The sequence below is a fragment of the Aspergillus lucknowensis genome (genome assembly GCF_044049455.1).
Source record: "Aspergillus lucknowensis strain CBS 449.75 chromosome Unknown BJX67scaffold_8, whole genome shotgun sequence".
NCBI classification, from domain to species: Eukaryota; Fungi; Ascomycota; class Eurotiomycetes; order Eurotiales; family Aspergillaceae; genus Aspergillus; species Aspergillus lucknowensis.
In genome coordinates, this window is record NW_027263552.1 from 370,904 (window position 1) to 393,918 (window position 23,015).

The 23,015-nt window shown below is 52.0% G+C and overlaps 9 protein-coding genes across 9 annotated transcripts; 5 read left to right on the forward strand and 4 right to left on the reverse strand.

Annotated features, from left to right (window-relative positions):
- Positions 1–52: 52 nt before the first annotated feature.
- On the reverse strand, positions 53–679 carry BJX67DRAFT_347024 (uncharacterized protein). The gene has a single exon (XM_071028488.1). The coding sequence runs from the start codon at positions 632–634 to the stop codon at positions 419–421; it is 216 nt and encodes a 71-aa protein (XP_070888787.1). The 5' UTR covers positions 635–679; the 3' UTR covers positions 53–418.
- A 1,246-nt stretch (positions 680–1,925) lies between these two features.
- On the forward strand, positions 1,926–4,342 carry BJX67DRAFT_347025 (uncharacterized protein). Its single transcript, XM_071028489.1, has one exon. The coding sequence runs from the start codon at positions 1,943–1,945 to the stop codon at positions 3,701–3,703; it is 1,761 nt and encodes a 586-aa protein (XP_070888788.1). The 5' UTR covers positions 1,926–1,942; the 3' UTR covers positions 3,704–4,342.
- On the forward strand, positions 3,795–4,407 carry BJX67DRAFT_321757 (uncharacterized protein). The gene has a single exon (XM_071027347.1). The coding sequence runs from the start codon at positions 3,885–3,887 to the stop codon at positions 4,299–4,301; it is 417 nt and encodes a 138-aa protein (XP_070888789.1). The 5' UTR covers positions 3,795–3,884; the 3' UTR covers positions 4,302–4,407.
- Positions 4,408–5,196, reverse strand: BJX67DRAFT_321764 (uncharacterized protein). The gene has a single exon (XM_071027349.1). The coding sequence runs from the start codon at positions 4,988–4,990 to the stop codon at positions 4,514–4,516; it is 477 nt and encodes a 158-aa protein (XP_070888790.1). The 5' UTR covers positions 4,991–5,196; the 3' UTR covers positions 4,408–4,513.
- Positions 5,082–6,827, forward strand: BJX67DRAFT_321759 (arrestin (or S-antigen), N-terminal domain protein). Its single transcript, XM_071027348.1, has 2 exons — positions 5,082–5,377; positions 5,431–6,827. The coding sequence occupies exons 1-2, from the start codon at positions 5,173–5,175 to the stop codon at positions 6,723–6,725; spliced, it is 1,500 nt and encodes a 499-aa protein (XP_070888791.1). The 5' UTR covers positions 5,082–5,172; the 3' UTR covers positions 6,726–6,827.
- Positions 6,828–7,445: 618 nt separating this feature from the next.
- BJX67DRAFT_391796 (glycoside hydrolase family 18 protein) lies at positions 7,446–9,015 on the forward strand (the record flags this gene model as incomplete). The annotated part of the gene is made up of 6 exons (XM_071034852.1): positions 7,446–7,466; positions 7,548–7,925; positions 8,005–8,064; positions 8,127–8,196; positions 8,274–8,818; positions 8,914–9,015. 6 exons carry the CDS (start codon positions 7,446–7,448, stop codon positions 9,013–9,015), a joined length of 1,176 nt encoding a protein of 391 aa, XP_070888792.1.
- Positions 9,016–9,149: 134 nt separating this feature from the next.
- utp10 (snoRNA-binding rRNA-processing protein UTP10) lies at positions 9,150–15,159 on the reverse strand. The gene is made up of 5 exons (XM_071027350.1): positions 14,657–15,159; positions 11,543–14,597; positions 10,102–11,496; positions 9,899–10,043; positions 9,150–9,830 (listed from the first exon to the last, which is right to left on the reverse strand). The coding sequence occupies exons 1-5, from the start codon at positions 15,031–15,033 to the stop codon at positions 9,355–9,357; spliced, it is 5,448 nt and encodes a 1,815-aa protein (XP_070888793.1). The 5' UTR covers positions 15,034–15,159; the 3' UTR covers positions 9,150–9,354.
- Positions 15,160–15,261: 102 nt separating this feature from the next.
- On the forward strand, positions 15,262–19,003 carry BJX67DRAFT_322301 (uncharacterized protein). The gene is made up of 3 exons (XM_071027358.1): positions 15,262–15,320; positions 15,379–17,823; positions 17,872–19,003. Exons 1-3 carry the CDS (start codon positions 15,300–15,302, stop codon positions 18,880–18,882), a joined length of 3,477 nt encoding a protein of 1,158 aa, XP_070888794.1. The 5' UTR covers positions 15,262–15,299; the 3' UTR covers positions 18,883–19,003.
- BJX67DRAFT_322271 (putative NADPH oxidase (NoxA)) lies at positions 19,004–21,509 on the reverse strand. Its single transcript, XM_071027357.1, has 4 exons — positions 20,845–21,509; positions 20,540–20,794; positions 20,083–20,492; positions 19,004–20,026 (listed from the first exon to the last, which is right to left on the reverse strand). Exons 1-4 carry the CDS (start codon positions 20,940–20,942, stop codon positions 19,125–19,127), a joined length of 1,665 nt encoding a protein of 554 aa, XP_070888795.1. The 5' UTR covers positions 20,943–21,509; the 3' UTR covers positions 19,004–19,124.
- Positions 21,510–23,015: the final 1,506 nt, after the last annotated feature.

The following is a 23,015-nucleotide window of genomic DNA, read 5'->3' on the forward strand; positions in this document are numbered from 1 at the left end:
AAAAAAAAAAAAAAAGAGAAGGAAAGAAAACCTCAAGGAAGTCTCCTGCCTCGCTCGATCCTTTGTCCTCCTCAGTTGATCTTGAGCTGGATACAGCCCAGCCGCTCACCAAGTGGGATAGGTGTCCGCTGTACGAGACAAGAAGAAGGCTCTCTTGCCACCAACGATTTTTGAGTACGATTTTACCTGCCCGCCACGGGTATGATCGTAATTTATCAGTTGGAATATTCCATTCTTCTCGAATTTGATATACTCTGGAAGAGTGATGCCTGGAATTACGTTATTCCATCGGGACTATTTTCAACCGGGTTTGCCTGTTTTGGCGGAGCTTGCGAGATGAGACTTATCCATCAATACCGAAGGAATCATTCCAATTGAATCAGGAATGGATGAGAATCCTTTATTATTGGGATTCGAGCTATTCTCCAGACTTGGAGCCAGACTGAGCTCCCTGGTGGTATATGATCCTTGTAACCCGCGCAGGTCCATACTCCTCTACCACAAGCTTTCCCCCATAATTCCGCTCGATATTCTCTCCATTTGTTTGTAGTCTCGGCCGCGGAAGACTGCGAATGCTAAGCCGATCAGTACACGATGATAGTCCGAATAATACCCCAACGCGCTCGTTCGGCATTCGGACTTTCGGTTCAATCGTAGCAATAGTTTCAATAAATAACAGGACACTTTCAACAAGCCACATTGGCATTCGTCTGCGCAATCAAGCCATCGCTCGAGCGATATGGATCATGAACCGGGCCTTCGGCAATAAAAGTTTGATGGTATATCATTCTACAAAAAAGGGTCAACCCTTCCAGGGAGGGCTAATGCTAGTTGATATTCTCTGGCTGACGGACGGGCCTGAGTACTAAATATCATGTCGATCCCTTCGAGGTTGCACATAGGGTCGGACTCGTTGCTGTCCACCCCTTGTAGAGAAAGATCTGCGCGAATAAAAGGGAAGTATCAGAATTCTACCACTCCAGATATTCTGGTTGACAGTGTTGGTTTCGAAGCTGACTGGCGCCACATCTCGCGAAGTCGTCGACGGTTCCCAGGTCCGCGGGGCATGAGAAGCATGGGCTCATCGATATTGTTGAGCGATGTTTCGGCAGCTCGAATAGCAGCCCTCCATGTAATGTGCGCAGGAGGATAAATGACGGGATTTTACCGCTCCACTAAGAAGGGTCAACCCCTTGAGTGAAGGCTGATTCTTGTGGTTATTCTGGTTGACAGGAACAGAGAGCTCGTTACATTGCCAATTCGTTAAGTTGGTGACCTGGCGAAGCATGTTCCCTCGGACGCAGGGTCCTTGTCTCGTCAGTATCCATGGTTAACCTAAGGGACACTGCTCTTGATAAGTCAGAATCAGTAATGGGGGTTGAAAGAGAAAAGATAAACAGTTTATGAGCCAGGTGTGAGCTAACTACGGGGAGATTCAGACGACTAAGCGCGTAGGTAAGCAATCATTGGGATGAAAGTGGACTGAGTTGCTAACTAAGGTCTATCTAGCAATATTTATACTTGCAAGAAAGCCTCTCAGAGACCTTTACAACAACCATACTAGGAACGAGTAATTGAATGAGTAAAGTAAAATGAAGGAATAATTGAAGCAATATTAGGAGGTAGCAGAGCAGTAACACTGGCTGATCCTCATATAAAAAATCAGATAATGAATTAATCTGTCACCGAGATCGTTGACGGTTGACAACGTTCCATTTAAATCCCTAGGGTTTTCTGAGAAGCGGCAGTCACTCCTACGCTATACTCGGATGGGAAGTGAACCTTGGAAACCTCCTGAAAGGGGCAAGCTCGCGTCGCGCAGACTCTTTCGGGGCGCACCTCCATAGGACCGTTCGTAAGCTCGGGTGAATAGAGGTCCGACTCAGATTTGTGTACCTCCCTCATAGATATAAGAGAGGTCGAAAGCCAGTGTCATGGCGATATGAAAATCGGGTTGTTATCCATTGAAGCTGAAGTCTACTATATTCGCCTCTTGCTTCTGAAGAAGTCGGCCACAGCCTCGCCCCAGCTTGGACTTCATCCATCATGTCCACCCAAGAATCGAATAGGATACTCCGTGCAGCAAGTAGGTCTCACTCTATCCCATCCGCTCGTCTCTTTACCGCTAAAACAAATAGGCAAGAATGACCGTCGCTACATAACCCGCCACGCACTGGGTTTCTACGGAGCCCTTATAATGACAGGTTTGTATACCTTGGACTCACCAGAGGGGGCCGATACGTTCGACACAGCGGATATAAACACGTACATCCCCGCGCTGAAATGGTGCGTCGCTGCGCATCCGATCCTGAATACGGGGATTCGAGGGGAGGATAGTGAGAGCCCAGCTTTTGTGGGACCCGTGAGTCTTGATTTAAGAAGACATGTGGAGGTTGCCCGTGATCTCTCGCTCTTTTCGGGCAGGGCTGAGGATACGGATGGTGGAGAGCTCGAGCGGTTGAAGCGTGTTACGTTGAGGACGCATGACCAGACTTTCCAGGACGTTGAGCGCGTTCCGCCGTGGAAGATCGTTGTGCTTCCTATTTCGGAAGGGAGTGGTGAAGAGAAAGGAGTTGAGGGTGAAAGCATGAGTGAGAAGGGAGGTCGGAACAGAGTCTACATTATCTTTGCATACTCCCACTCCCATGGGGATGGTGGTTCAGGGTTGGCTTTCCACCGGACGTTTCTGGAGGGTTTACGGAGAGCCCGTCACATGTACGACTGCAATCCCATTTTCGCGCCGCCATCTGTGTCTGAATTGAAGCCGTTTCCACCGGCTTTGGAGGATGCTTGCACGTTGAGGATCACGTGGTCTTTTCTATTCCTTACGCTGTGGGGGGCATACGTACCTGAGTTCGTGAGGGGGTGGTTGGGTTTCCAGACGCCGCTGCCCAGGAAACGGACCTGGACAGGCAGGGTTATGAGTTACAACCCCGGGAATTGTCGCACAGGCTCGGAGATACTTCTTGTGAAGAAGGAGCGGATGGATGGCGTATTGCAGGTTTGCAGGACAAAGGGAGGGGCGAGATTTACAGGGTTGCTGAACCAGTTAGTTGTGAGGGCTTTGAGTGGTGCTCTCACGGTGCATGATCCTTCGAGGGCTGTTGAAAACTTCATCGGGACGCTCGTGGTTAACCTGAGGGGCTTGGTTCCCGCTTACTCGGATGACATGATGGTTAATTGTGTTTCCGCTATGTACGAGGACTCACCTCGGGTTTCCGAAAACAGCTTGAAGCGGGACCTGAAAGACGACGCAGGTCTCTGGGATGCAGTGCGGAGGACGACGACTCGCCTGGCGAATTCTGCCAGAACGTTGGTCGACCATCCCATCGGTCTCGTGCAACACCTTGACAAGTGGCGTCCGTGGTTTATCGGGAAACTAGGCAAGGCGCGGGACACGTCGTATGAGATTAGCAATGTTGCTGTGTTTGACCCATCACCAAAAGATCCAACTTCTGACCTTGGACCTGACGACGGCGGGGAGAAGACATGGGGGATTGAGAGGATGGTATTTTCTCAACCAGCGAACGTGACGAACTGTCCATTGAGCTTTTCGGTCGTGACAAGGAGGGATGGCGACATGGTGATGACCATGAACTGGCAGGTTGGAGTACTCGGGGTTTCGAATGAGGATCGGTTTGCACGGGATGTGCTAAGCAGAATTGGTAGTTATTTGGCGGAGCTTGAGCGCGGTACGTCGTAACGATGTGGGCGGAATTTTGTGAGTCAATGATTTATTTTCATGGCTGTTTCAAGATTGATATCGATGCCGTGGTTGGCATTCCGTTCGTGAGGCGTGGGGCGACGGAGCATAGTGCTTGAGCAGCGTTATATGGACGAAACGGGGACACAAGGAAGACGTCGTCCCATCGAAGTACTCGGAGATGATGATCTGGTGTCTTTCGACTTGGTTTGTAGTCTTCGGCGTGCGAGTTCCTCGCCGGAGCCGGAGAACCATGTGCATGGGTTGTTTAGTGCGGGATGTCCGACGCACGTTCAGCGCCACCCAAAGTCACCAGGCTGGAGCCGGGATGGTCTCGAACGGGAATCGACGATGGATGGCACATGCTGTTCGCAGAAGGATCTTACGAAAAGCCCTGAAAGAGGCCGATGTCGCGGATGCTGGATGCTGCTTGAAGTGCCGGGGCAGAGTCACTGGAGTGGAGGCAGGGAAGCCTTGGCGGGTTGGGGGGGGGAGAATGTCAAAACCTCTTGGCAATTTGGAGCTTTCGCCGGTCACTGGAAGGGCGTGCGTGCCTTCGACCGTCTCCACAGCCTCAGGCTCACGTAATGTGATGTGATAAAAGCTTGTCATGTTCGCTGAAGGGCACTCGGTTATTTTCCGACTTGTCCAGGCCGACAAGGTCCCCAAGGAAGTTGGATCGAGTTGACAAAAGATTGGTTCGCGGCGCCGAAGGGCGTGCAATGACCCCAGCCATGGATGGATAAATGGGGTCATGGATCCACCGTCAGAGGCTCTCGCGTCAGCTCACCTTACGGGGGCTGTCACGACTCACCTTACGCGGCTTAATGCCTTTTCAGTGTGCCTCGAGTTGGCGTCATCGCACCAGGCGCCGGTTTGAGATGCCGCGAACGTCGACTGTTTTGGACGTGCATTTGTCAGAGATTCTCCGAGGAGCTCTTCCAAAGCTTGAACACGAGGATGCCATGAGGCCCAATTTGGTTGGATCCGACATCTGAATACGAGGCTGATTGATAATTCCTCTGGCGTCATTCTGCAGCTCCACAACTCAAAATGGCGTCGCAAGGGCGTGGCCCGAGCGATTGGTCCATTTGTCATCTCCAGTTTTGTCATCCCCAGGGCGCATCCCAAACAGGAGACAGAAAGGAGGAGAACCGACGAGCGGTGACTCACTGTTGTGTATATTGAGCTATATAGAGGAGGTCTCTCCACAGGACTCAAGTCGTTTCCGTATTCTGCTGAACATTGACAATCGAAGACATCTTGTGTTGCCAAATTCCGGGGCATTCCATCTATACTCGCACTCCCGCCGGAGTCTACCCTGTCCAACCCCGTCCGTGTGCTATCAACCCATCCCTTCGGGGCTTTATTCCTGCCTTCCTCGCCTCCAGGAAACAGACTACTTAAAGAGCCTTGAATCACCCCTGGGGACACCGCGAGAGATTCTGTATCCACATATCTTTCACGTTATGGCCGCTTCAATACTATCCCGTGGCAGCAGGGCCACCAATGTGCTTTCTCCCTTCGCTCGTCCTCAGCTCAAGATCGACTTCACTGGCCAGAGAGACGGGAACGAGTTCCGCTCATACACAACCGGGGACCGTATTGAAGGAACTGTCACCATCTCGGGAGCGCAGCTCATCAGCTTTGATGAAGTCGATATCAAGCTTGAGGGTATGCACCCCTATTGAATGACGGAATGAGGAATGCTAACGGGGAACTTGCAGGAACACAGACCGTCTCTGTGGAACGCGGTGCGGTCCCAGGCCGCGCAGGGGCAACTCAGACATTCCTGAGACTGCGCCAGCCCATCGAAGACTCATGCTATCCCACTCCTCGCGTTGTCGAGCCTGGACGGACCTACGAGCTCCCGTTCACTTTTGTCGTCCCCCGCAGACTTCTACCCCACGTCTGCAGCCACAGCAAGAAGAATACTCACATAGAGCGTTCCCACACCCTCCTCCCGCCCTCGCTTGGCGATAACATCCTCTCCAGCGACGGGAAGTCACTACTAGATGACATGTCGCCCGACATGGCGCGTGTCACATACCATATCCGGGCCGAGGTATTACAGAAACCCGTTGTTGGCCCCGCGAAGTCCCTGAAAATTGTTCAACGGAAGATTCGCATCGTCCCCGCCGTTGAAGAGGAGCCTCCCCTCACCGTCCTCGACAACCACCCTGTATACTGCGTTCGGAGAGAGAAAGATGTCAAGCGTGGCACGATGCGGCCACGACAGGGACGACTGGTGGCAGCTGCATCGCAGCCCAAACCACTGCAGCTGAACCCTCCCAGCAAGCCATCCGAGCCAGTGAGCACAGCTGTGACCGTTCACCTGCGCTTTGACCCTGTCAGCAACGAAGAACCGCCTCATCTGGGCTCCATTTGGAGTAAGCTCCGCGCTTCCACCTATTTTGCCGCTCACCCTTGGGAGGACTACCCGAACTCCTCAACAGTTTCTGGAGTTGGCTTCACAGGGGATGGAGTCTACGACGAGGCGGTGCCATTGTCGAACATGTGTGTCGCCTCCGCAAAATGGACTAAACACACGAACCATAGCCTTGTTCGCCGCGACTCACTCCAGTCGACTTCTTCAGCTGAATCCATCACCGGGCCATCTGCCTGTTTCTCGGGAGATGTCTACTACACAGCCTCACTGGTGGTTCCGGTCACGCTTCCAGCCACCAAGGCTTTCATTCCAACCTTCCATTCGTGCTTGATCTCCCGAGTTTACACATTGGAACTTTGCATATCATATCACACTCCGAATATGAACATTCTCACCCCGACAGTATCTCTGAAGCTTCCAATTCAGCTGACCTCTACCCGATCTAATCCCGACTCGATGGAGGAATCTGAAGAAGAGATTACTCAGGAGGAAGTTGACGCCGAGTTCTTCACCCCCCGCGGCGTGGCACCTCCAGCTATTGAGGCAAATGCGCCCCCAGGTTATTCCGACCTCACGGCTTTCCACAGATCGCCCCCGTCTCCTCCCCCAGGGCCTCAAATTGTCCCGGTTTAATGATCGAAAAGCTTTTGTCATGTGTTTGGGATTTGATACCAGGTATTCAACTGAGACTTCATCCTCATGTTAGATATTTAGACGTTGTATATAGAGATCTAGACTGGCGTTAGTGCTACCTAATAATATGCTTAATGTTGTGCCTCGTTAAGTGCTTCCGACTGTCGTACCGTTTTATCGTCTGAGACTATCTCGACTCTGTTTCAGCTCAAGGCGCTTCGACTAGGGATTTCTGAGATTGGCCGGTAGTAGACAGTGAATGGACTTGTCCTTCTCATACCGAGTCCTCTTCTCTTATATGTTGGTGAATGAAGAGAGACTTGGGCTACCGGGCTCCCATACGCCCTTATCTTATATTCACCATAAGTGTTACTACATGCATGTTTGATTTCACTGTGTTTCAACAAGAATAGAAGTTTTCATTTAATGTTTTATATACCTCTATTAAGACCCTGGACTATAAAACCTGCTCTTGTCTCTCCAGCAGTCTTTCCCTCTCCTGCATTCTGCTATCCTCTCACACCTTGTCTCGCATCCGACATGGTCAAGATGAAGCTCCTCACGCTTATTTTGGCTCTTCTCTGCCTCAGTCAGGCCTCTGTTATCCCTCCAATCTACCATCTCAATCTGAATTCTACCTTCAATTCAACTCTTAATCCCACCATCCCAGACGTCGAAAATGCCACGGACAATCCCCCCAGTCCAGCCAACTATCGCTCCATGGCCTACTTCGTCAACTGGGTATTCCCCTTTCCCTTCCCTCCCCTCAATAACATAACCCACGACAACAACAGACAGCTTGACTAACATTCACCTGCACAGGCAATCTACGCCCGCAACCACAACCCCCAAGACCTCCCAGTCACCCACCTAACCCATATTCTATACGCCTTCGCCAACATCCGCCCCGAAACCGGCGAGGTCTACCTCAGTGACGTCTGGTCCGACATCCAGCGGCACTACCCGACCGACTCGTGGAACGACCCCGGCACAAGCAACGTCTATGGATGCGTGAAGCAGCTCTATCTCCTGAAGAAGAAGAACCGCCACCTCAAGGTCCTCCTGAGCATTGGTGGCTGGACGTACTCGAAGAACTTCCCGCAGCCGGCGGGGAGCCCGCAAGGGAGGAAGACCTTTGCGCAGTCTGCCGTCAAGCTCATGGGGGATTTGGGGATGGATGGGCTGGATGTTGATTGGGAGGTTCGTTTCTTCTTTTTTTTTTTTTTTTTCCTTCTAGTTCACTCGTTGGAGAGAGAGGTTGACCTATGCGTGTTTGTAGTATCCGGAGAACGATGGGCAAGCTAGTGACTTTGTTGACCTTCTCCGTGAGAGTCGAGAGGTACATATCCCTCCCCACTTCCCTATCCGACATAATAGTTACTATACTGAACCCTAAGACAGGAACTCGACCGCTACAGCGCCGCACACGCAAAAGGCAAACCCTTCCTCCTCAGTGTCGCCTCCCCAGCCGGTACCTCCCCCACCCCACTCTCTCTCAAACCCTAACCTCCTACACAAAGTTATAAGCAAAACTAATAATCAGCCCAGGGCCCAGCAAATACACAACCCTGCACCTCTCAGAGATGGACCGCTACCTCTCCTTCTGGAACCTCATGGCCTACGACTACAGCGGCAGCTGGGACACAATAACCGGCCACAGCGCGAACCTCTTCTCCTCGACCCAAAACCCGGCCAGCACGCCCTTCAACACGCACGCCGCCATCTCGCACTACACGTCCGCGGGGATCCCGCCGCACAAGATAAACCTCGGGATGCCACTGTACGGGCGCAGCTTCGTGGGCACCGACGGGCCCGGCGCGCCCTTTGCGAGTGTCGGCAGTGAGGGGAGCTGGGAGGTGGGTGTGTGGGATTACAAGGTTCTTCCGAAGGCTGGGGCGCGGGTTGTTGAGGCGGAGGATGCGGGTGCTAGTTTTAGCTATGATGCGGGGAAGAGGGAGGTTGTGAGTTTTGATTCTGCGGCTGTGGTGAGGAAGAAGGGGGGGTATGTTGCGCTTATGGGGTTGGGGGGTGGGATGTGGTGGGAGAGTAGTGCGGATCGGAAGGTGGGCAGTGGAGGGAGTTTGGTCGAGACGGTGAGTTGCCTTCCTTTTCTTCCCCTGTTTTGTTTTTTTCTTGCTTTTCGCTATTCTTCATGATAGAAGGGTGTATACTGATGAAGGTGTGGTAGTTTGTCAATTCGCTCGGCGGAGTGGGTGGCCTCGAGACGTCGGAGAACCAACTCGAGTATCCGGCGTCGAGCTACGGCAATTTGCGGAACGGGTTTGCTTGACTTCCATTCCAGTTGGTTCATCTATCTATCTCAACGATCTATCCTTGATGATCGGATCGGATCGGATTTGGTTGCATAGCTGGGCTATGTTATGTGATGGGGACGAAGATTCTAGATAAAAATACCAGCATACAGGTTAACAGACAAGATGTATGCACCGCATAAGTCATAAATGACATGATTTGAAACTCGGAGTCTCTATCAGTTACAAACTTTTACTTCCATACGTATGCACATAGAGTATATACAAACACCAGACGCCTACCTTCGCCTTAACCCTCGCCCTTGTCCTTGCCCTGTGACAATGCTAAGCAGGCAGCAAGGCAGGTGGGTGGGCATTTATGTTAACATATCATCCAACCTCTCCCCCAGCACGCTCTCAATCTGCTTAACCCAAGCCCTCACCTCCCTCTCAACGCCCTCATCCTCATCCTCCATCAACTCGCTGATATACGGCAACATCTCTGGCAGGAGAGCTAACCAGTCCTCGCCAAGGTGTTCCGTGAGCGCCTGCTGCGCCTTTAGAGCAGCGATGCGCGTATGTGGGTTTTCACCGGCAGCAGCGGCGGGAGCATTCCCTTTGTTAATCGACGACCCGGAGAAAGAGACGGAGGTCCCGGATCGCAGGAACCGCATCAGTGCGGTGTTCAGCTCCTTGTGGTTGTCTGTTGAGTCGGCGGCGATGGCAAGCTCGGTGATTGTGGGGATCGTTTCGGTTGTTATGGTGGTTAGGGTTGACGGGGAGGTTGCGTGGCGGAGGTGGGAGATTAGTGGCGTGGTTATTTTTGTTAGGTTGGATGGTGATTGCCAGAATTCTGAGCCCGTAGTGTTAGTTTGGTCTGCATACTGGGTTGAGGGGAGGAGGAGAGGAAGGGAGCGGTACCGTCTTGGTCATGCTCGAAGGCACTGCGGAGCATGCGCATTGTTGCGAGCCAGAGGGATTTGGTATTTGGGTTTGTGGGCGTCGCTGTTGCGAGGACTGAGACTGCGCTTTCGATTATGTAGCTTGCGTAGCCTGTTACGATGGACTGGGAGAGAGGTATTGTTAATAATGGGTGTAGCCTAAGGGGCTAGGGATAGAAGTACCTGGAGAGTTCCGAAGAAGACTTGGAGGAATCGGTAGAACGTCGTCAGACGAGCCAAGGTGCCTTGCGTATCCTTCTTCGGCAGACCACTTGCCCACTCCACCAGCTGTGTAAAAATAGGTCGGAAGGTCGTGTCGTTGAGCTTATAGATCATCTTGATCGTGACGTCGTTAAGGAGGTCCTCGATTTCTTCGAGGTCAGAGATGTTGAAGACGGACTTGGAGTCGAGAGCGACTTGCTCCCGGCGGAGATCGAAGGCACGGAAGAGGATGCTAGTCAAGACACTGAGGTTCTTCATTGTGGCGGACTTGGGATGCTTTTCAATACTGAGGCTGACCGCTTCGAGGACCTCTCGGGTGGCAGCGGGGCCAGCCGAGACGGCTTGCTGCCAGTTGCGGTTGATGGAAGCAAGAGTCGAAGCCATATCGACCTTTCGGGCCATGAAGCGGAGTGCCTCCTGTCGGTTGTCATCGTCGACATCTTCACAGACGGCGGACTTGAATGAAAGAAAAAGGAGACGGTCTAGGTGAGAGCCGGAAACCATGTATGGCAGGTGAACGAAGAGGGCGGAGAAAAGAGTGAAGACAGCGTCGTGCAGTCTGGCGTTGACCTTCTCATCCTCAAGGCTCAGGTCAAGCAGAGAAAGTGTTCGGCTGAAAACTTGTGGGAGGGCTGGTATGATGGCCTCCCCGAGTACCTCGATCATAGAAGCAAGACATAAAACACCGTTGATGCGGATACGATCATCATCTTGGCCAAGGCACGAAGCACTTGAAACCACCTGCGCTGCATGGGTGACCTTGGACGGCACCTTCTTACCGTACTTCTCTGTAATACGATCGATACAAGTCACAGCAGCGTGCTTGAGCAGAATATCCGGAGACGACTCCACGATCCCAACCAAGACGGCCAAGAAGTCAAGCATTCGCATTTGCGATTCACCATCTCGCTCAGGGTTCTGCTGCAGACGGGCGCCAAGTAGGCTGAGAACCTTGCGGCGAAGCACATCGTCAGGCCGCTGAAGCAAGGCTTCGATCGTATCGAGGAAGTCAACCGTGGTAAGAGTGCTGAACAGCCCGTTGAGAACATCGCCAGCCGCCTGGTGGACCGACTTAACTGTCTGCATAGACTCTCCGATTGCCAGAACCTGAGCGAGAATCTTGGAGAACAGGGCGCGAATCTGTTCCGGTGCTTCTCCGGTCTCGGTTGTAGGAGACCTAGCGATCTTGACTTTCAGGGAAGAATGCTTGAAGAGGTAGGCCAAGGCGCGTAGCAGATCAACAGCCACTTTTGGGGGCTCGCGGCCGTCGTCGCTTCCGATGCCCAGGAGGACCTGTGAGATTCCGGGCTTGGACTTGAGCGAGTCGCTCACCAAGTCAAGGAATTTGCTATACGTCTACTGATCATTAGCAAAACTCAGCAAAATTCAGGAGCCCACTTACGGTCAGCTCCACTGTGGCACCGGCGTCAGAAACTAGCCCAGTCATCAAAACGAGGACTGCCTTATCCATAGAGTATCTGTTCGCGAGCATAGCCAAAACCGCAAATAGGAACTCTTCCGTTCCGAGCTTAGTGATAAGAGCATGGAACAGTCGTAGACGGCGATGAGAGGGGATATGCTCAAAAGCGGCGGTGAAACTGAGCAAGAGCTCTGATGTGCCTGAAACAACATCGCGCTTCTGATGACGCAGCGACTGAATGAGTGCGGGAACAACTTGGTCGATGGTCTGATCGATGACAGAAACCGAGTAATCATCATCCTTCCTTAGGACGCTGGATCCCATGAATGTGAATATCGGCATAACACTGTGGAGGACGAGCTCTGGAGCAATAACAGATAGACCAGCAACTAAAAGAAGGGCCGTGTTCTGCACCTGGGGGCTCTCCGTCGTGCGAACGCAGTCGACAACCATATCCGCGCGGACAACAGACGTGTCAAACAGTGGCCTGGTCATTCCTTTTGATCGATTAACAATAGAAAGGAGGCTACCGAGCGTCAGGCTGAGCAGATAGCTCATACCAGATTGGATTTGGGACTTGAAATGGTGGAGAGCGGCGAGAACCTGGAACAGGCCTTCCGTAAGTTCTGGGTGAGCTTCCGGGTTGGAGCTGTCAACGAGCTCGAGGATGAAGGTCATCTTGTCGAGCAGTTTGCTAAGCTTTGCCGCATCTTTGGTCGTCATTGCGATCATGTTATTTTGACTGGTGCGTCTTCTCTTTGGTGCTGGGCCGAGAGAGTCAATATCTGTGATCGAAGACGGAATTTGTTGGAGGTAGCTGAGTAGCACAGAGCCGGGGAGCTCCACGCTGCGGAGGAGATCCCGGCAGAAATCAACAAGTAAAGCTTCTGAATCCTGAATAGATAGCTCTAAGAGCTTCTCAGCAGCAGTGATCTTTCGATCCTCTGGAACTTTGGCCCAGATGTCCCTTATGCGGCCGAACACAGAAGAAACAAAAGAAGCTCTCAACGACGCCGAGTAAGGCCTGACGGTGGATAGAAGCAAAGCCACGGAATCCTTCTCCTTCGGCGTGACGGTTTTCAGTATTTCTTTCTCGAATTCAGCCACAGGAACATGTTCCCTGTCGTGGATTTCCTTCACCTCCTGGTCGCCCAGTCCCCGCCATGCCTTCAGGATAGGCTCAAGCTCCTTGGTTCTGGTTGTGCCGCCAGCCTTGTCAATCCGATTGAGGAGATTCAGCAACCCCACTTTGGGAGCATATAGCGGGACCTGCACAGCGTGCGAACAGAGGAACGTGAAGAATGCCAAGCGTAGGGGTTTCTTGAGCTCAGGTGCGGCTGAATCGGATGCTGAGGAGCCGCGGAGGGCAATCTCGAGAGCTCTACCGATGTGCTCCTGGTCATCCTTGTATTCCTCTAACCCAGGAAGCAAAGCACGTTCTAAAAGCTTCTGGAAGTCGCGAGTGGAAAGCCAGGGGATGTCTTTCGACTGTTTATCCTGACCATAGATAGAATCGCGAGCCCAGATGTTGGCGGATTGACTACTCTTCTTCTTTCCATCGAGCTTCCCAACAATGGCCAAGGTATCGGCTGCCTCGCGGCGTACTCGTTCCGATTGATCAGCAAGCGCGCTGAGCAGGAAAGGTAATAGCGTTTGAAGGTCGAGATCGTTGAAGAATGCGGAGTTGAGGGCAGAGGAAACAGTTCTCAACGCAGCTGCTTTCGTGCCAGCAGGATAGGGACCGGTAAAGATACGGATGAAAAAGGAGAGAAACTGTGGGGAAGTTGCAGCATTGGGCTTGGACAGTACAGGCAATTCGACAAAAGAATTGACTCTCTCTTGGGAGCCTGCGGCCAAGGCAAAAGTCTGGACAAGTCGGTCGAAGACCGGAATGGACCTTTCGGAGAGGAATGAAGCCTTATAGGGGCTTTCCTTTGTAAGCGATTCAATAGCCGACTTGAAGCCGTCCGCTACTTTCTCTTCCATCTCCGTCTCTACATCCCGCATCTCAACGTCTTCAATCGCCTTGGGCGCAGGGATGGATTCGATAGCCGTTTGAAGATTGTGCTCTAACACACTAATGTCGACGGAGGAATCTTCGATCACTTTCTGGAAAATGGGCTGGAGCGAGTTCGATCGGGCGAAAAGCTGGACAAGGTCTGCAAGGTGCGTCTGAGCATCGAGAGATACGGTCCCATTTATATTGCTTGCAGCTTGGAGAACTAAGGTCATCGCTTTCGCCATTTCGATATCGCCCAGGAGCTGGCTCTCAAACATCGAGGACAAGAGGTCCAGCCGTAAGGGGGTTTCCCGACTCGAAAGGTTGCTAACGCACCCGGCAACAAGTCCTAGAAGGAGGTGGGACGTTTTGTACTCTGCTGAGATCTCAACCAGCTGCTTCAATGGGTCCTCCAAGTGAAGGAGAGCCTTGAGCACACGCTTTGGCAATATCGCTTCAGGCTTCTGTTGCGCCAAAGTAGCGATACAAATGAGCCCAGAGCTCAGTGTTTCTTCCGTCCATGATCCGACAACAGCCTCCATCAGACCGTCTAGCACTTGGTCCTGAAGCTCAGCTTTTTGTGCAAGCACAACGCAAACCATGTAGCAACCAATCACAAGTTCCGACACGTCCTTCATAGCTAATCCGTCATTGAGGACCGGGAGAATCTGGAGTATTATATCGTCGTGCTTCTGCTTCTCAACGGATCTTCCACCAGAGCGGGACGAATCCAGCTTTCCCGCAACGCCCTCTGTGACTATTCCCGCCCAAAAAGACAGCAGCGCGTGGTGGTGGGCGCGCTGTTGGCTAACCTGAAGCACATGATTGTTAAGGGCATTGATAACGTTCTGATTTGCGATAGCGCCCTGTACAAGAGCCTGGCGGACTGGGCTGATTGCGCTCCTTTTGTACGGAATGAGCACTTTGAACGTCGGCGGCAGGTCTTCGGGGAGGATCGCGAGTAGGTTCAGGAATACGGGAGTAGAATAATAGGGCAAAAATGTAAGAATCGTGAACTCGGTGTTATACTCGTGGATACTGCGTGCTTGTAGATTAGCCATCAACGAACAGAAAAGTCTAAGGTCCTGTAGTTGTACCGGAAGCGCCTGATGAGCCATTCCACAGCCTTTACGGCAGGGCTCAGCAATAATCTTCCCCCGATTAAGGCGAGAAAAGCCTCCAATACCGCATCCAACTCTTTATTTTGCTCTGCCGTCATCTCCGTTCGGTCTTGCGCCTTACTCTGGTGGCTAAAGATTGAGCGCTCGAACTGCGCAAAACGGGCGTCCAACTGGCATATTTCACGAAATCCGTCATAGCAAATGTCGTATATCGTGTCGAAGTCCTGGGAACCTGCGACTTTCTTGTCGAAAATCAGAGATTTCGAATGCGCAACTCTCTGGGCCTTGAGGTTCAGCTGGTTGGTGGAGTTGGCCGCAATTTGCGACAGCTGTGCGGCGAGAGAAGACGCCATTTTGTCGAGGAAAATTCCTTATTGAGCAACAATCACTTTTTCCATCTCTCAATAGTTGACCTCCTGTGATTCTCTCGAAATGCCTGGCCGTGGGGTGCGAAGAAGAGTCGCCGAGCGGAAATCTTGTCGAGCTCCGCAACTTTTTTTTCTGCTCCTCCAAGCCCAAAAGGGCAAAAGGCGGAAGGCGGGCGGCAGTGGAGTCTTTCCAGCCAAACAACCACCACCGAAGCCACAGACTCGCTGGACAATGCCTCGCATCCAGGAGCATGGATTCGTCTGTCTCCCAGGTGAGTACTGGAATATAATCACTCGGTTAAACGGCTTCTTTTCACTGACAACTACTAGGAGAAGAAGACCATTCCTCGGTTCGCCAGCTTCCAGCCCCCACCAGCTCCGTCCGATAGCAATCGGCGTTCCGAGCTCCCCAAACGCAAACGTGAAAGTGAGAACCCGTCGAGACGTCAGTCGAAAGACCGCTCAAGGCACGGAATTCTTCATGGACACCGCTCACGATCGAGGGAGCGGAGGAACGACCGCAGGGATTCTAACCGTGACCGAATAGAGGCTCGGCGTCATGATAGGGAACCTTCCCGTGCTCCGACGCCATCGAGAAGTACCGTGAGAGAACCGGTTGAAGATCCGTCGGACCTTTACGTGGTGGATCGCAAAGGAGACAAGTACAACCTGATATACGGAACGATACATCGCTACAGCGTTCCTCAGTATTACCGTATAGGGCGAGGCCGTGTCTTAGGAATGTCCCCGAACTACCGGATCGACCGTGAAACCGTTGGCGAAAATGAAATAGTCGTGAAGTCTAACGTATTGCGCACCGATGCATCAAAAGCGAAGGCAAAGAGATTGTCCTCCGCCTCAAACCGATTGCCACCAAGATTGCTCCGAGTACGGCCAACATCATTCGCAAAAGACCCGATCAAGTCTGCGGACGACTTTGTACCTCTCAGTGTCTCCCGCCACCAGCCACGTGAACACGATGTAGATGGATCTGACACAGAAAATGAGAAATTCGGATATCGCTCAATCCGTGGCAAATTAAAGCATGATGAGGGCCTTCTCAGTGACTTGGAACCGATGTCAGATACCGAGTCCAGTGGCGATGAAGGTGCTCGACAAGATCCAGACGCCGAAATTCAAAAGCGCAGCGTGGAATTGTCCCGGATTGTGGGGCGGCGCCCTACCGACGTTGAAGCCTGGCTACAGCTCATTGATCACCAGGAGATCGTTCTTAAAGGCTCAGCGAAGCAAACCGGTTCCTTGACAAGTGCAGAGCGAATTAGTCTGGCTGACATTAAACTCTCTATATATGAAAAGGCCTTGAGGAGGATCGGACCGCAAGTCGCTGGTCGAGACCGCCTTCTCATCGGCCTTCTGGAAGAGGGTTCGAAGGTATGGGACACGCAGAAGCTGTTGTCGCGGTGGCATTCCACGCTCAAGTCCAACCCTCAGCACATCAGTCTCTGGGTAAATTATCTCGATTTTCGGCAAACAGAGTTCCTGAATTTCACTCGTGACCGGTGTCTTGCTACATTTACCGAGTGTCTGGCTTTGAATAAAGCTTCGCCTCATAGCCCTGAGAAAGTCAGGGTGCAGATATATCTATTCCTTCGCTTGACGCTTTTCCTACGAGAGGCAGGGTTTATGGAACAGGCAATAGGATTGTGGCAGGCAGTCCTCGAACTAATCTTCTTCTATCCGCAGGCCCTAGATACTGACAGCGCTGATAACATGCTGTCAGACTTCACGGACTTCTGGGACTCGGAAGTTGCGCGTGTCGGTGATTTGGGGGCAAAGGGCTGGAAGAACAACAATGGGACTTCGCTCGCCCCCAAGGTCTTTGAGCCACAAGAACAACTCAATTCGAAGGCGCTAATGGCATCTTGGGCAAAATGTGAACGAGAACGTATGATGAATGCCCAGCTTCCGGCCCGCAGCTTCGACGAGCCGGAGGATGATCCATATCGCGTGGTTCTCGCATCCGATCTGAGGCAATTTCTTCCTCTGACTTTGTTTCTGAATTCCACCGGAGAGTTAGTTGATGGTTTTCTATACTTTTGCCAACTTCCTCCGATTGTCACCGTTAGCAATCTGAGGACTACTGGGCAATGGATGGGCGACAGCTTCCTGCGGAACGAGGTAGCGGCCAACTCCTATTCCCTTCTCGATGACTGGATTCCCACATTCAGCAACAACACAGAACTCGGTGCACATCCTACTCTTTTCCCGAATCAACTTCTTATTCACGATTTCGATACCTACTTTGCGAACCCTGAAACGTGGTACTCTTCTTTCCGTCCGTGGGCCAAAGCCACAACCGACGTCGTTTGCGATTGGGTCCGAAGAACTCTTCGGCTCCTGGTCGAGGATATGCCAGCGAATGAAGACCTAGCGGAATATACGGTCTCGGTTGAATTTTTTAGCAATCCGATGGAGGCTAAGAAATATGCTAAGTCCTTACTCAAAAAGCGATCGACCAGCCTTCGCTTATACAATGCATACGCCCTCATAGAACGTCGAGCTGGCAATCACGCAGTTGCTGATCATGTATGGGCAACGGCTATTTCGATGTGCAAGACTTTTCCAAAAGAGCAGCAGGCTGACAGTATTCGTCTCTGGCATACGTGGATATGGGAGCTCCTGGAGGCTCGAAATATCGCCCATGCAGCCCATCTTCTAACCTGCATGCCACAAAATAACATCGACCCTAAAACATTCTCCGACGTGGCGAGCCTGCCAGAATTCAGCTCGACGAATTTGCTGAAAATACGTAACGTAAGTCAAATCTGTACTCATTCCAGCCTTCTCAACTAACTCCCGCAGTATCTATCAGAGGCCCAGGAAAGCGCCATCGCTAACCAAAAGCCAAGCATTGTCAAAGCATGTGCGGATTGCCAGTCTATTCTACTCTACATCACAAACGCCCAAGACCTCGAGAAATCCCTCGAGGCGTACAACCTCACAATGAACAGACTCTCTTCCCTCCCAATCACAGCAGAGCCATTCATCTCATACACTATGCAGCTCCTCCACCAATCCAGAGCAAGATTTGTCTACTACCACCTTCGCACAAGCACCCTCTACAAACCATCCTCCATCCGCACCGTTCTCAGCGAAAGCATCAAGCTCTTCCCGCACAACACAATCTTCCTCTCCCTCTTCACCTGGAACGAATCCCGTTTCCGTATCGAGGAGCGTGTTCGCGATATCATGCGAGACGTCACTCAAACGCCTAATAACCCCTCATCGCTTTTCGCCCCTTCAACCCCACAATTTCTACCGACATCCCAAACACAAATTCCTGTAACAACCCACCTCTTCTCCATCTACACCGAACTCAGTCGCCCCTTATACGCAGGGTCCACACTCCACTCCGTACGCGCAGCGTTCGAAAGAGCCCTCCGCAACCAGAATCCTTCTTCATCCTCATCCTCATCCTCGAGCAGCTCTGGCTCCAGCATCACCCTCTGGAAACTGTACATCCTCCTCGAGCTCTCCCGCAACGAAATCACCCGCGCAAAGAATGTCTTCTACCGCGCGATGCGCGCATGCCCGTGGTCAAAGGATATTCTAATGCTCGCATTTAGTCATCTTCGCGAAGATGCTGTCCGCGCACAGAATGGCGATATCCCGCTAAAGGGTGAGGGGATGAACTTTCACGAACTACGGAATGTGTATAATGTCCTCGTTGAGAAGGAATTGCGGATCCATATTGATATTGAGCGGGAGCTGGACGACCTCGCGGCTAGGATGGAGGAGAGGAGCGTTGCTTTGGGGGTGCCAATCTCTATGCCGGATGATGCTGAGAGTGGGGATGAAGAGATGCAGATGTGATGTACTCTACGAAACGATAACCAAGGTATTAAAAGGACAAGCTGGTATGCATTAACCTCCCGCTAAAGCTCAAGTCTAAAATAAAAGCTATATACTGTGGTGTACAATACAGCGGATATTGCAAGCATCATGGGATAGACAAACGATGCGAAAGCAAATCCAAAGGGTAAACCGGGTCATGTCTTCATCAGAAATATCATCTCAAAATATGACGGTGTATAGATGAGGCTTTTGTATCAGGATCAGAAATGCTCCTTCCAGAACTTGAATTTAACATCCTTCGCACTGGAGGAAGACGCTGCAGCTTTGATTTCCCTGGCGGCAACATTAGGTCCGCAAAAGTAAACACCGATTTCCGTTGTCGAACGTCCGCTAGAACGTCCGTGTAAGCCAGTCATGTAGGACTGATCCTGCAGCCCTTGTCGCATGGCAGTAAATAGCCGCTTGAAGTCCGGCCTACCAAAATTGGTCCTGCTCTTGAGTTCCGTCAGCGGGTCGAGTTCTCGGCCAACGGAGTTTAGATAAATGTTGGCGGCGGTGTCCTGGTCTAGACGCTGTGTGAGGTAAATGTGAATTCGCAGAAATTCCGAAATTCCTTCATAAGCAGCATCAGTGGCGGATTGGGCTTCTAGGGAGGAGAGAAGTGCTTGGAACCACTCGAAAGAAGTGGTATCTTTGCAAACCCAGATAAATTCGACCCGGCGGAGCCGCCTTGGAGGGTTCGGACTAACGCGCATATGCCAGATGTTTTTGAGAATGGACGCCCATGGGGTCACACCAATGCCGGTTCCAATGAGGACGGCAATTTCGTTCTCGAAGACGTCTTCGGCAGGGGCACCATAGGGACCGTCGACTCGAAGTTTGGGCATTTGCTGCCCGTTTTGGAGCGCAACTTCGTACATGCCCATGGGGTCGAGGCCTTCCAGGTCTCTTGCCTGCGCCGGGCCACACCCCAGTGCGTCACCGAGAGCGCGCGTAAAATCACCTACTTGGCGTACGTGGATACTGACGTAGTCGTCGAAGGGGCAAGAAGTGATGGTGAAGGGATGCCATTGGGCGTTGGATACCTCGGGGACTTGGATGAAAAGCCACTGCCCAGCTTTGTACTTGAAACTGGGCTTGCGGAATTGAATTTCCATTGCGTCTATACATAGTTAGTACAACACCCGTCATTCACGCATAGGCTAGTCTCAGACTTACCGTATGGATGACGGATTACCTTCGTTATTTCCGTCTCCCGTAACGCCCTGATTTCGCGCCATAGACGTTCGCCCAAGTAAAGAGCACCCGCTGCGAGTTCCCATCTCCATCCCTGATATCCAATACAGTGCTTCCAAAACCGTTGCCCAGCAAACGGTGAGTATGGCTCAGGGCTATCCCGCACAAAACAGCCCGTCGCATGGGTATAGAGCGCCAGAAGAAATGGGATAAACAAGTGATGCATATACCAAAAAGTCTCAAATGACTGTTGGCGGATGCGATGATGGGATGTAGTGTATATGAGCAGCATGCAAAAGAGCATTACGTGCCCGGTGACTCCAGCTGGCTGAGCATAGTGTATCTGCAACGCTGTCTCAGAACGCAGTTGCTGCTTTTCAATGTTGTAAAAGCTGTTGGGCATTAGACAGTCGTTTTACTCCCATTTGAGGTGACTTACTTCACATAGTGAGCCGAAACGTGCAGAATGGTAAATAAGAGCATAGAATATGCCACCTGGCGATGGAACCATGCTGTTTCGTCGAGAGGTAGCCATCGTAGCTTAGGTCGTAGAAATTTCATGACATTCCGACACATGGGCAACATGATCAGCGTTCCGTCGAACGTCAGTACGAGTGCGGAACCCCGCGAAATATAGACCGAATATGTGAGCGTGTTTAGTGACGCCAATGGTACGCTGTTTGCTTGATAATACCTAGGGTAGTTAGCGGTCCGCTCGACATGAACCTTGTTGCGGGGACATACCATCCCATTGCCAAAGCGAGAATATGCAGCCCCCAAAACCAGGTGTAGAAGAACAGCTTCGAGGGCGCAACGTATGACTTCAAGGGATGACGACTCATGGCGGCGCAGCCAACGTCGCTGCACCGGGCAAAAACGGGAAGGGAAGCGAGGTATATGGCGACACGAATAAGGTCATCGACCCGCGATGATTGGTGATGATTAGAGAGGAAATGTGCGAAGGGGCCGCGAGGTATCGATTGCGCTGAATTACCTCGACCGAGGAACAGGGCAAGCAAAGTCGATGCGTTTGTCTATCGCAGCTCGGGGAGTTTAGATGGCCGTGAGACCTAGATTGGCGAACAAGATGTTGACAGTGATCTGACGAGGATTTGTAACACGGCACCGGGATGAATAGGTCTCCGAAGGGAGAGAACCTTGCGAATGTGCGTCCTCCAGGTTTATCGATATCGAACCCGGATGAACCCGCTATTTTGAGAGAAGGCAGCGTGGTCGAGTTCTTGGAGCAGAGCAGACCGTCTTGGATCGCTTAGCGGATGCGAATGGTGGGTAATCGAGATTCAAGGACAGGCGCCCGTCGGACCATCGTTGTCGAAGTGATGACACGAGAATGTGAGACGAAGGATCAATTCAACGATTCAAGACAGCGGGTTTTCTTCTTTTGACACAGGGTGGTTCTTTCACGAACCCAGGGACGTGGCTGTGAGTTGCAGGGAAGGAGGAGGAGGGGGAGCGAAGAAACGAAGTGCAGCACCTGCAACACTTCCACGAGTTCAACGACCTGACGATCTGGCAAAACCCAGCCAAACAGCGCTAACAAACTGTGTCTCTGCTGGGATTTCTGTCAATCTCACTCATCTATTGGGCAGAGCTCATCAAAGGCCCCTGCAAGGCCTCTCAACTCTCCTGACTGGCGGATTCCACGAGCCTCCTCCGAGAACTCAGAGACGCCCGGGGATCTGACGCAACATGAGCGACACAACGAGTCAGTGCAGACGTCGCTGTTGGCTCGCTCTTCGAGGACGAGACTCTTTGGGTTTGTGATGAATCCCCTCCTCATCCTCCGCTGTGACGAAGAAATACCCGAAGGATGCTCTCACAATCAGCCACGAACTCTGATCGAGCCATGAAGCTCTTCCAAGTCTAGTGATTGGATACGGAAAGGAGGCACGGTCTCTTCCGTCAAAATTTGGCGGCCCTTTCCCCCATCCCTGCGAGACCAGAAATAAAGCTGCCATGTGGCTTGATACGAATTGTGATGCTGGAAGAGATGGTGATTGGTATCCCGAGGAGATTCGTGTCGACATCATATCACTCGTCTTGCCCCCTCGTCTGGTGATTCGTTGGTGCCTCTGTCAGACACGGCCCTATAAGAGGAGTTCTGCAAGCGCCGTTCCCACTTCTGGACGACGCCATGGCGGTGCCAAGTTCTCATCCTCCCCACAAACAAAGGAGGGTTCGGGAGAAGGCACTGGTTGCTGGTTTGGACCTTTGGAAAGATTTGTTTGCTGCCAAATTTAGCGGTCCATCTTCAAGAACTCATCCGAACTTCCGAAGTCGAAATCATCTCCAAGCCTCTCGTTGTGTCTCCATTGGCGCCTCGTCCTTGGCAAGGAAAGGCCAGGCCTCTCTCTGCCTTTGGTTGGAGTCCTACTCGGCTCTGCACGGTGGGCAACTCATCACAGCTCATGATTATCTGAATGGGCTTTGACCGCGTGCGGAGACTGAGGGATGGATCAACCACGAGCGAAGCCAAAAAGACGGTGAAGGCGAGCCTGGCCTCCCTGGTGAAGAACAATCAGATTGTCTTTCGGCCTTCTTCCTTTGCTTGAGCAAGTCAAAGACTCGGGAGAGACAACAACCCGGCCTTGCTCCGCGTCTCGCCGGAGTGGAGGATAGCCTGACATCAAGTTGCAGGCTGACAGCATGTTCCAAAATCTTCCTGATACAACCGCCAAGAGAAGACGCAAATAGAAATTCGTGAGACGAACTGAGAGTCAGTTCTTCCCCGCTTCAGCGCGTTCGCTTTTCAGTCTGCCCAGTCGTAGTCTGCAATCCTGCATGGTTGGCATTTGAGCAATGACTGACAATCCTGACGGGTCCCGCGAATCTTCTGCAGAATCTCTCCACCCTGTCACACTCAGGCATGGCACTAATGCAGCCAATCTCTCCCG